The sequence below is a fragment of the Bidens hawaiensis genome, unplaced genomic scaffold (assembly GCF_021521415.1).
Source record: "Bidens hawaiensis isolate Kalapana, Puna unplaced genomic scaffold, B.hawaiensis_p1.1 tig00009543_1, whole genome shotgun sequence".
Lineage (NCBI taxonomy): Eukaryota > Viridiplantae > Streptophyta > Magnoliopsida > Asterales > Asteraceae > Bidens > Bidens hawaiensis.
Genome location: NW_027491711.1, coordinates 83,104 through 95,568, shown reverse-complemented (window position 1 = coordinate 95,568; position 12,465 = coordinate 83,104). Strand labels below are relative to the sequence as shown.

At 34.8% G+C, this 12,465-nt stretch overlaps 2 protein-coding genes across 2 annotated transcripts; one reads left to right on the top strand and one right to left on the bottom strand.

Moving 5' to 3' along the window:
* The first annotated feature begins 564 nt into the window (after positions 1-564).
* LOC143532774 (uncharacterized) lies at positions 565-2,552 on the top strand. Its single transcript, XM_077027725.1, has 4 exons — positions 565-1,245; positions 1,328-1,597; positions 1,808-1,885; positions 1,964-2,552. Exons 1-4 carry the CDS (start codon positions 565-567, stop codon positions 2,438-2,440), a joined length of 1,506 nt encoding a protein of 501 aa, XP_076883840.1. The 3' UTR covers positions 2,441-2,552.
* A 1,591-nt stretch (positions 2,553-4,143) lies between these two features.
* Positions 4,144-6,063, bottom strand: LOC143532796 (putative glycerol-3-phosphate transporter 1). The gene is made up of 2 exons (XM_077027741.1): positions 5,096-6,063; positions 4,144-4,874 (listed from the first exon to the last, which is right to left on the bottom strand). The coding sequence occupies exons 1-2, from the start codon at positions 6,030-6,032 to the stop codon at positions 4,309-4,311; spliced, it is 1,503 nt and encodes a 500-aa protein (XP_076883856.1). The 5' UTR covers positions 6,033-6,063; the 3' UTR covers positions 4,144-4,308.
* Between the last annotated feature and the right edge of the window lie 6,402 nt (positions 6,064-12,465).

Sequence of the window (12,465 nt, the reverse complement as noted above, 5' to 3'; positions counted from 1 at the left end):
AAGTTCGAAATGACCCTCAAATATAGCTCGTTTATTTATCGGGTCCCTTGTGTGGAAAAGATGTCAAGCCTTCTGTATTTTTTATAAACGGCCAACAAAGCCTAGTGTATTTTTTATTTTTAACTTTTTTGGACATTTATAATATTAATTTCATACTGCACAGCCGAGCTCGAGCTGGCTGAGCTTGGTTCGCTTAAAGTTTTATACAACATATAAAAACAATTATTAAGAAGTTATATAAATTAATTAATAAATAATAAACAAGCCAAGCTCGAGCTTGAAAAAACGACTCACGAGCCGAGCTCTGTTTACAACCCTATTTGAGACCCTACAGTGTTTAGTAGTGTAACATCTTGTGACTTGAAATCACTGTCTGAGTTCAAAATTTATAACACACGTTATGCTTTATAGAATTAATATTAAAATCCATAAGCTTAAATTCATAAATAGTGTTAAAACTTTTGAAACTTTTCATAGCAATTCATATGAACTTTAACAACAATCTATCTGATATTAATAAATGGTGTGCTTGCAGTATTGTAACTTTTAGCAGTTTTGCAGACCATGAGTTCCACACGCAGAAGCCTAAAACGGCCAAGAGACGACTTACCAGCAACACAATCGTTTGCATCATATACAAACACAGAAATTGTAACGACAACCTCGCCAACCGATTTGTGTAGCGTGTTACGAGGGTTAACTGCTGATCAAAAGTCTGATATTAAGGATATGGGCTTTGAATCAATAACATCATTTAGCATAGATAAAATACCAACAGGATTAGGACATTGGCTGTTGGTCAACTATGATCATAACACGAGCGTGTTAAACGTTGGCAGCACGATAATTGAAGTAACACGTTCGAAGGCGCATGATGTTTTGGGAGTGCCAATGGGAAACATCCCCGTGTCAGAAAATAAAGCAGCGAGAAAAGGCGATATTATTAGAAAGGAATGGAAAGACCAGTTCCTTTCTAGTAAAATAACTGTTAAAAATGTAACTGATAAGCTTAAATTACATAGGAAAGGTGGAAGACTTTTTAAGGCTAACTTTCTTGTTGTCTTCAACTCTATACTGGGTGAGACGACTAAGGTTGCAATGGTTAATCAAAAGTTTCTTGCATCAATTAATAATGAAGATGATATACCTAACATGGACTGGTGTGGTTATATTATAACCTGCCTAAAGAGAACAAAAGACGAATGGGACGGTGGGCGTTTCAATGGCCCGTTGACTTTTCTTGCGGTACGTTTATTTGCTAGTTTACATAAGTTGTTTCTTAACATAAATGAATAAATTATTATTGCTTTTCATAACATCACAACAGGCTTTGTACGCGTATGAACTACAGCTGAAATGCAGTCCTGAAAAGGCGATCACACCGGCTATAAAATATGTGACAACTCTTTACTTAGTTGAAGCCGAAGCTCTACTTCAAGGTCAAGGTCAAGGTCAAGGTCAAACCGATGAAGGTCAAACTGTTATTGACCAAAATGTTACCGCATGTCAAGAAAACGAGGAAGATGAAGATGCAATTCAATCAACCAATCCCGCTGGTAATGATGATACTCGGATTATCATGCATGGAGATGAGAGTGTAAGTCTGCACACTGAAATCTTGAAATCCTCAGTTCAAATCTTTATAATTTGTAAATTTGAAGTCATAATTAAACAATTAATAAAACCCAAATCGCAGACGGGCAGGCCCTTATTGGCTAATTTCTAACACAAAAGAAAATGAAGAATCATAAATAAGATCAACGCCCCTAATATCTTAGCATGTATAATGCATTGCTATAATTTGTAGATACTTCATGATGACGATATACAGCTCGTAGAACCCAAGCAGGAAGAATGTGAGTTGGATGAAAGCGCGGTTGATTTTGTATGTATCTTTCAATCTCTCATTAAACCCAACACGCTGGTTAGAGTCGTCTCTAATTTGCATCCTTTTATTTTGTAGGTTTATGTGAAAGGATACAGAGTGGACCGAAGTATTGCACCGACCCTTGTAGAGATTTTGAAGAAGCATGGGGACTTTGCACGGGCATCTAAGGTGAATTCTGTGATAATATTCGTGGTTGAGTCGGTTTGTAAAGTTTACGAGCGGATTCAAACCAATGATGTTATGAATATGTCAGAAGAAGAGGGTGTGGTGTCAGCTGCAAAGGCGCTCAAAATGGATGTGTCATGGCTTGAAGGTCTCTTAGATGGCTCACGCAAGAGGAGAGATGCGAATAAAGAGTACGGTTTGTGGTTGGAAACGAAAGCATGCATCGATTTGGCTGAAAGAGGTTTCGAGAAGGATATGATACGCGGACGTGCCAAGCTTTTGGAGGCACACCGACAGTTGAAAGAGACTTTAAAGTTTAAGGAAGCAATGCATATTGTTGGAAAGCATTTGAATGACACCAGGCTCATGAATGGTTTGCGCGTATAGGGTAATATATTAGATGTATAATTATTAGAAGATTGCCTAGGCTAATTATGTACTTTGGTCAACAGGGGTTGCTAAGTTTAAACCCTGATACAGGCTAGACTGGTTTCAATGAATGAATATTATGGTTTGCTAGCATTAGTAGGAAAATATGTTTTTTAAGTTTGCTGGAGAAGTGTTATTATAATTTCATGACATTCGGCTCGGTTAGTTAAGTTGGTTATACGGCTGTTCACAAGCAGAGCCCGAGCCATGCATAGCTCGAGCTCGCCTCGAACTTAAACCTAGATGACTCCCATTCTAGCCTTGGTTGGGTGACAAGGGCTCTTGCCTTTTGGAGTGAAGACCAGAATGACTTGGCTCGAGCTCAAAACCATGATTATCTTTTGAAGTAGCTTAGAAGTAGTAGTGATAGATAGGTGTATTGTAGTCGTTCACAAAAACCAAGATTATTCGGCTCGAGCTTGAAACTATATGGCATAATGTATGTTGGTCCACTACATGATGGATTAAGATACAATGATACATACCCAAATATAGAGGTGCACAAACCGGGTATTTTTAGGAACCGGAACCGGGCATGGTCAAAGAAGTCAAAACTGGGTCTTGGTAGGAACCGGTTCCAGGTATAGTTGGATATTTGACTGGGTTTTCCAGGTTTTTTTCGGGTTTCGGGTAGGGTTGGGTCGGATTTTGACCGGGTATTGGTGGAACCGGTTCCGGGGAGAAACCCAAAGCCTGGTCCGTACCCGCAGGTAGGGTAGGGTCGGGTCCGGTTCTGAATAAGAACCGCCGGGTCAGATCTGAAACCGGTTTTTTTGTGCACCCCTACCCAAATAAAGCCAAGCCTATCTTGACCATAAATGTAAAAGACTAATAAGTTACCGGCCAGGCAGGCAATACTAGATAACCCATTTGGTGATACTAATTGGGGCATTTTGGGCCTAAGAAAATGCTTTGCAGGTCTAGTGCAACTTGATACTTTGATATAGAGGTGTAGAAAAAACAACTGGTTCGGAACCGGTTAACCGGAAACCGAACCGGTTCCCAAACAGAATCAAACCATCAGTTCGTATAGCGATTTGGGCATTTTTCAATCAAACCGGTTTAAAACTGACCTGAACCGATCTGGATCGGTTTGGCTACTTCTATGCTTAAACCGGTTTCTAAACCGAACCGGTTTGACCCAAACCGGTTTGGAATATGCAAAAACCAAACTGGTTCGGTTTTAAAACTGGTTTGGTTTGTAAAAAAAACTGGTTTGGTTTATAAAACTACATTTCAATTTTTGTCTTTTCAGGTTTTGTGATAAAAGGGATTATTTATATTAATAGCATTTTTATAATTATTTATAATATATAACTTAATTATGAAGTTGCAAAAAAGAAAGAAGATATGAACGGACCAATCGAATGTATATCACATGATCATATCACCTGTCTGTGTTTTAAACATGAAGTTTTATGAAATTTTGTTTATGTTTTGATCAAGATTTAGTTACATGCAGGGAAAAATCTACACAGATGTGACACTGTTTATGTTTTATGTGTCATATTTGAATCTCACTCAAGTGAGCAATGTAGCGAATATCCACAAAATGCTACACTAAAATTCGTTAATATATAGAGTTGAAATATGGAGGCAGTAAAAAAGAATCAAGTAATTCGAACCATGATTTTATTATTACATGTACAATCGTACAAACATTAATATTCTATACATATCATCTCCCACAACTTAAAACCTGGAATAAAACAATAGAATGTTACATGGCCCATTAATCTTTGCTCCTCCTTAGAAGCAAAGACCAAAAGTTAATAAATATCAAATAATTTTATTCACACACCACACTGGCACACAAAAAATTTTGTTCAGACTTCTTCAACCACACCGGACGGAGGAGCGCCACTGCTTGAGCCGCCTTGTGAATCTTGACATTTTGCTGTCACCTCTGCCACCACAAGTTTAGTCAAAAACAACCCCGCAACAAAAGCCGACAACATAAGCATGGTGAAAACCGCACTCCAACTCCTTGTTGAAATATAGCCCGTTAGGACCGGTCCAATAGCCGCACCGATCGACCCTGTCCCATCAATGATCGCGGTCACGGTCGCAAGTGCTTTAGAGTTTCCTTTCAAAGACCCGTGGGTCCCTAAATCAGCCGAAACTGCGGTTGTTATGAGAGCATACGGACCGTTAACAAACATCCCAATGATTAACATAAGAATGATGTTTATGGACGTGGATATATGTCCGTAGCTTCTATATAGGTATAGTGCTGGGATTGCACAATATGTGAAGCTCGCGGCAGTAATAGCGCGGGCATCTAGCCTGTCAGATATGTGACCAGCTAGAATTCCTCCCACCACACCCCCAACATCAAACAATGTGGATAAGTTTCCGGCCGCTGTGTTTGATAAGTACTCACCATTTATAGCTATAAAAGTAATAACACAATTAGATCGACTAACATAAAAAATCCGTATAATAAATTATAAAACATATAAAATACCAAAACGGCGAATCCAAATTTTTTTTAGTCAGAGTCATACGATATTTTCTGTTTTAAACTCTAGTTAAAATGTGAGTTTTAAAAGAAAACCTTAGGAGGCCCTGCCCTGATTTTGCCCCAGGCTAGTGGCCACGAGTAACACGTACCTGTGTGACTAATGTAAAACGGAAGCCAATAAAGAAACGTATACGCAACCAACTTAGCAAAAAAGAGGCAAAACGCAAATGGAGCAACCCCGGGTATTTTCCAAGCTTCAAAAAACCCGATAGCCGAACCGTTCTCAATATTCGTGTCCGAGCTCAATAAAGGCTCGATTACACCCTTTTTGGCTTGTCTTGATTCATCTTCATCTCTCTCCACCCCCACTGACTCGGGATCAACAGGTAAAAACATAAAAACAACAACTCCAATAAAGGCAATCATCAAACCTGGGACCACCATGGACCACCCCCACCCGTATTTCAAAAAATACGAAGCGCTCAATGAGCCCGTTATGTTACCAATCGACGTGTGCGCGTTCCAAACACCCATAATAAGCCCTCTTTTACTCTTCCCGAACCAATTCCCGACAACCGCCACCACCGAAGGCCATCCGGTCGATTGAAATAACCCGGCTAGCATTTGCACCATCAAATAATAATAAAACACGTGAATGTTCGCCCAATATCCGACGCCGAACAACGAAGTAAATAACCCGGTCCCCATCATCCCGATCGTTAAAAAGATTCTTAAATTCATTCGATCCCCAATATGTCCCGAAAAGAACATCCCAACCGCGTACACAAACAAGAAAGCCAAATCAAGATCACCGAGCAAGCCCGTCCCGTTTGACCCGTCAAACGGGGCCCAGCCCGTTCCCAAAACCCACGAAAGCAAAAATGAGCCCGATTGCTCGGTTTCGTCTGGGGTTTGGGGATCGAGGGCGGTTTTGACGATGCTGGTGGTTTTACGAGCAGCATGGTAGCTGGTGTAAGCTAGAAACGTGACAGTTAGAACAATGGCTTGATGGGATTTAAATGATATGTTTGAACTTGTGATGCTTTCTATGAATTTGATTCCTAGAGGCCTTGTAATGGAAACCATTGATGAAGCTTCAATTTTGTTTTATTTTTCCTGCAAATTGAAACTTAATAATTAGAAGAACAAATTAATAATTATGAAACTGTTACTCATGTTGAATGGTACCTGTATGTACATACATCAGTTCGGAATATCCGATGAAAATTGTTTCTTACTCTATATATCTATATCTTTATGCATGCATCTGTGATGAATCTAATCCTTTATGAGTTGATTGGCTTATGGCTTACTACTTTTATAGTATAAGGTTTTATTCGATCACTTTGGAATATTATATTACTATAATGTCCTTGCATTTTCTTTGTATTTGCTACTTCATTAAATAACCTGTTTTTATTAGGTGGAGTGGAGTGGAGTGGAGATGACGATACTACCCTTTGCTTTTGTTGGACGGTGGGTATTGTGATAATTTCCTAATCATATACATTATTGTTAAGACAATTGTTGTTCGTTTACTTTTAAATTATAGGAATTATAGGTATTTTTCTTCTCACATTGATACCACAAAAAGTGAAATTGAAAGGAAATAATAGCTCTTTTTAACGGCAAGGTAATTGTTTTAAAATATGGTTTGTGAAAAATTAATGGCTGTTTACGTTAACAGTTGTATAAAAACTACAAATATAGAAGTGTCAAGTTTAAGCATATATACCACACATGGATGAACAACTCCACCTTCAACAACGCAAGACACATGTGCATAAAACATTTGGAAGTCAAAACATTAACAAACAACACCTATTAGCAACGAAAACTATTATGCGAATATAAGAGAGATCACCAAGGATACACTCAACAAGATTTGATGCAGTGGGTTGACAAAACTTTGATTTGAAAGTTAGTCAAGGAACAATTTCAAGCACTCTTAAGAGATCATCGGAGTTCCTAGCAAGCGTTACAAAGCAGCCAAGTTTCCGGACGTGGAGAAAGTTGTTTATGAATGATTTCTCCAACATCAAGAGCGTGTGAATATAACAGGAGAGTTAATCATAGAGAAGGCGGTTGAGGCGTTGAAGCTTTTGTATCCACAGGATTCTCCTGAGCATAAACTTTCACATGGCTGGCTTGAGAAATTCAAGTTAAGGCACGGTATCAAATCGTATCGCCGATTAGGGGAAACTGGCTAAGTCGACACACATGACATGGAGAATAAATTGGAGTCTATAAGGGAAAAATTAATCAATTTCTAATGAAAGATGTTTTAATATGGATGAAGCTGGTTTGTTTTACAGGTTACAAGCTGACCATTCACTTGCAACAAAACAACTTGAAGATAGGAAACAGGACAAGGAAAGACTTACAATTGTTATCTGTTGCAATAAGGATGGCTCGGAAAAAATTCCTATATGGATCATTAGTAAGTATGCAAAGCCATGTTGTTTTAAGAATGTCACTCGGAAAGAAGCATTGCAAACAACTCTTCACGTCTTTTTGTTGCACACCGAGAATACAGTGTCTCAACTTTTAAGTGCAATGGAGAGATTTAAAGATGAACTCAATATATATTTGAAGTTCATAAAAGAATAAGTGACTTCAGATTCATTTTTTACCAGACAATTCTAAAATTTTGAAATATTTTAGTAATTATTAATTTATAGTTTTGATGGGACCAATATATGGGATTTCAAAAAAATATTATTTTATTATTTTATCGATTGGGGTCTAATTTTGTACCAGTCCTAATTTGGGGGCCGAACATATTATTAGTTTTATCGAGTATTAAATTATCGAAGTTTTATTGTACTATCCTCAACACATGATAGAGAGTATCATTTTATTTCGTGTAAATGTCGATAAAGTCCCATTAAATTTGACTCAGTTTTCAAAAATGTCATTTAAGAAAACAAATTTCTAAAAACCTAAAGTTTATTTGTCATGATCAAAACTATGGTTGTAAAAATAGCGCTTAGGCGTTGCCTATTAATCGCTAGTCGACACCACACAAATTAGTTGCTAATAATTACTATTTGGTCAAAATCGGTCATACTTGTAAAATTTAGACATAAAATTTGATACATATGTATGCATATTTGAAAAATTACACATAAATTTCAGTCTGATTAATCGCTAGTCTCTACCCTGTCGCCCGACTAACGCCAATGGCGTTCAAATTAAACTTGTGAAATGTAGCTAAGCCATAGTTATAATTAAAACCATTTTGAAATGCATTTTATTATTATTATGAAAGAACATATCTTCAACCTTCTACAAATTCTAGTTTATTAACAAGCCACCACCGCCACAATGGTTACTCCATCAATACGTATTAGTCGTTGCCAAGATTGAGTCAAAGAGCCACCTTTTGTTTTGCTTTAGAGGTGGGAAAGATGGGAGTCAAAAAGCCAGTTTTTGTTTTGAACACCAATACTCACAAGAGTTATGTTTGGGGATTGAAATTGATTTACACGAACATAAATAATTTCGGTTTGGGTATTATTTTCAACATTTGTGTAGCACCAGAATTTTTGTAAGGCTTATTATATATTTTTTTGTTATTTATTTAACCTACTTCAAAAATTGTTCATGATTTTTTTAAGAATATAGCACGTAGCATATGTCATAAATGAGTTCACATACATAAGTTGCTAAAAATTTAAATGTAAACGCTATAATATAGTTAAGAAAAAGGATTGTAGATTGAAACTAAAACCTACAAAGAATTCTGATAAGTTTATCTATGTATACTGCATGTTATAGTACATATGAGTAAAATATTATATTGCTATAGTTTTCTTATTGTAAAACTACAAGAATCAGTTGCACGAAAATAGAAGTCTTGAAAAAACTAAACAATATTTTCTTTGAGACGGAAACTTTTAGTGTAACCCATTTTCAGTCGACAAAATAATAAACCATATTTGTAAATTGTAAATTTGATAATGTCCTAATAATCATTCATTTAACTTACAATATTAAAAAATAACCAGAAGAAAACTTAAAAAATAAGTAACGTTACCATGTACAACCATTTATAGTTTTGACTTTCAGTGATCTTTAAACATAAAAAAGTGTGATTGACTTTTATATAATTAAACCAAAATAGTGTGGCTTAATTGACATACACCTATTTATTTTTTGCGTGTCAAACAGGAAACTTAAGTGGATTAGATTAAAATATGTTGTATGCTACGTGTTTAATCGGTTTGATATTTATTATTGAAAATATAATCATTACAAATATTTGCATAGAACTTTTCAGCGCTTTAAATCAATAAAGTTGAAACCCGCTTTCAAATAAATTACAAAAAGATAAACACAGTCATAACAAAAAGATAAACACAGTCATAAATTTATATTATTTCTTTCACTAGTGACCGATCATGACTCTCAAAACTCAGCATTCAGCAAATCCTTCATTACATGTAATATTAAAATAAAATTTTATTAGAAAATGTACATTATTAATAAACAATAAAAAGTAAAATATAAGAAATCCAATGTCAAGGTACCCTTAAATAAAGTATTTGATAATATATGTAGATTTTAGAATTATGCCTTTGGTAATGGCAAATAAACAAAGAACATTTTGGTAGCAATAAATTTATTCTCTCTAATTTTGTGATGAAAAGCGTAAAAGTTAACATAAATTCATAATGGTCATCATATCCATTAATTTAAAAAAAAATCATTAAAATAAATGATTATATGAATAGTTTTTTTTTTTCCAAACTTCTCATAGAACATATTTTAATTATAATTAGCTATTTACATTTAATTACTCTTAACCCATATTTTTAAAAGAAAAGAATGACAACAACGTGTTGTGTACCATGATCAGTAGCCATGCGTGGTAGCTCAAACCACGATTTTCCTCTTCACCGCCCTTATTTAAATACCAAAATATTTAACTATGTATATCGACAAAGAGTTTCATAAATTAATATTATCATCAAATAAATAAAATAAAACAAATATGATTTACGGCTCTTTAAAGATAGAAGTAATATAGCATGTTGAAGCATATTAATTCCCTCATAATCAGAATTAAATATAGTTAATATATGAACAAGACATCAAAATATAATCTTAACAAGTCTATAGGGTTGTTTATGAGTAGATCCAAGTCAGAGAAGCTCTCGATTTAAAAACCAAGCGAAAAATTTGAGCTTGAGCTCGGGTTGGTTTTAAATTAAGCTGTCTTGGCTAGACTCAACTTGACTCAGTTTAAAAAAAAATAATAGTAATAATTTTCTTTCGAATATAAAATAAGTTCATAATGAGTTAAACCGAATAACATAAAAGAAATATATGATCATATAAAACCGATTACAAAATAAGATCTCATTAGCATTCGAACCAACTCGCAAGAGCAATAATGCAAGAGTTTTGAGAGTGACACATCCCTTTTTTTTGTTTTAAACATTTTTAGTAATATACATGTGTATAAAAGTAAAACATATTAAAAGTAAATTATCCGATTCACACCGAACCAAGTTAATGAGCGAGCCAAACTAAGGTAGCTTTTTAACCGAGCCGAGCCGAGCCGACTTGGCTCAGAGCATGTTTAGGATTGAGTTTGAAAACAACTTATTGACTTTTTCAAAAAAACTATTTTAAAAAGTCAGGATTTATACCTTTTAAAAAACTGTTTTGACTATTTCAAAAAAAACTAAACTAAAAATGTTTTTTGTAATAATCAAACACCTATTAACTTTCAATTTCAAATCGAGCCATATCAAGCCACGAGCTTTAGGATACAAATATACCTGGATCAAATCGATAGAATAAAATTGAAGAAGCAATGGAGGGAAAGACGTCAATTCTTGGAGCACACTTCGTACGTGGCAAGATGGTTATTTTGAGTTTGGGAAAGGGTAAATTGGTCAATTCAGCAGCCAGCTTGTTGACATTATTATTTGAGAACCCGGAGAAAACCGCATATTCGCAAATCCACATAGTATTATTCCTTTGCGTCTTCCGTCCCATGATTCACTTCGAAGATACTGGGACCCAACTTGTCCTACATGGCAAACATGCTGACGTGCGTCCTTACTTTTAACATTCATAAGCTCACACGTGTCATTATGCTATTTGTTTAGCAATTGAATTATTGTATCTGGATTCTGGAGAAATAAATTATGTTTTTGGTTTTATTACAATCCAAAGTTTAAACCTAGAATTAAAATGAAAACATAAATTAATTCATTGTCACACTCTAATTGAAATTAAGAGCATGTTTGGGATTGCGTTTGAAAAATGCTTATTTGAAAAGACAGAATTTGAGGCTTTTGGAAAACTGTTTTTCAACCATTTCAAAAATCTAAAATAAGAAAGTTTTTTTGTAATTGCCAAACATATTTTAATTTATTGGCTTTTTGAAAACACCAATAAGCAAATAAGCATTTTTCAAACTCAATCCCAAACATGCTCTAAATTACTAAGAAATATCGTTATTGGTCTAAAAAGCAAGTACATTATGAAGGCCGCTTTGAGGTACTTTCTACTCAAGTAATCAACTTGTTTTGGTTACGTCTCTATTTTCTTTGCATAGTGTTATCGATTCATTAGTCTGGAAAAGTGTTAGACAGCGACAAAACTGACGTTATCCCATGAAAATACAATTGAACCTTGTCATTTTTGTCAAAGGTAAATAGTGGCATGAGGATGATAGCAAACAAGTACATTAAAAGAAATTATGGAAAAGACTAAAAATATCGTTAAAGAATACTATATCTTTACTTCTTCAAGCTGTTAAACGTCCATCTTCAAAGGTTTATCTTCATGAGATCTTCATTAAAAACGGGATTTGTTTAAAGTTAAACGGTATTATTATATTTATATAATTAAAATGAAGTATTTATAATATTTAGTTTTTGTTTGCTACTTTGCTTCTAGTTTTCCAACAATTATATCGGTAGATAAATACAAAAGGTTTTGGCCCATCTTTAAAAACTAATTGTGAGAACATACCAGTGAGCTAATATAATGGGCTATATATCTCATGAACACACTTGATTCTTTGACAGCCCATAATGAGCCCAAAATAGAGGACCCGTTCCCTATCAACGTCTTGACAAAATGGTTTCTTTCCCAATAACTTTTTAAACCAATATTATTTTATACTATTTTGTTTATGTTATGTTTTAATCAAGATTCAGTTACATGTAAGAATATAACTACATAGACGCAGTTGCTGAGCCAAGAATATATTTTAGTGGGTTCATTAGTATTCGCCTATTCGGTGTTCGGATGTGTAATCATAGAATTTTTAATCTGGATCAGGCCAGGTCAACTAGTTATATTCCGATAATTTGAAGGTGATATCATCAAGTATTTCAGGTTTTGAATAATTTGATAATCTTATTATATTTGTGATTTAGTAGCGAAATTTGATTATCTTATTATATTTTGTTGCTTGCAAAAAGAATTGCGTAATAACATCGTGCCAATTATAAAGAGACCAATGGCTATTAAGTATTAACCATCCAGGCAATGA

Bases quoted from the DNA above. Each gene is read 5' to 3' on its own strand.
- LOC143532796 (XM_077027741.1), bottom strand. From the start codon at position 6,032: ATGGTTTCCATTACAAGGCCTCTAGGAATCAAATTCATAGAAAGCATC. The intron at 4,875-5,095 runs GTACGTGTTACT...TTACTTTTATAG, and splicing joins GTTTTACATTAGTCACACAG to CTATAAATGGTGAGTACTTA.
- LOC143532774 (XM_077027725.1), top strand. From the start codon at position 565: ATGAGTTCCACACGCAGAAGCCTAAAACGGCCAAGAGACGACTTACCA. The intron at 1,246-1,327 runs GTACGTTTATTT...ACATCACAACAG, and splicing joins GCCCGTTGACTTTTCTTGCG to GCTTTGTACGCGTATGAACT. The intron at 1,598-1,807 runs GTAAGTCTGCAC...TATAATTTGTAG, and splicing joins TCATGCATGGAGATGAGAGT to ATACTTCATGATGACGATAT.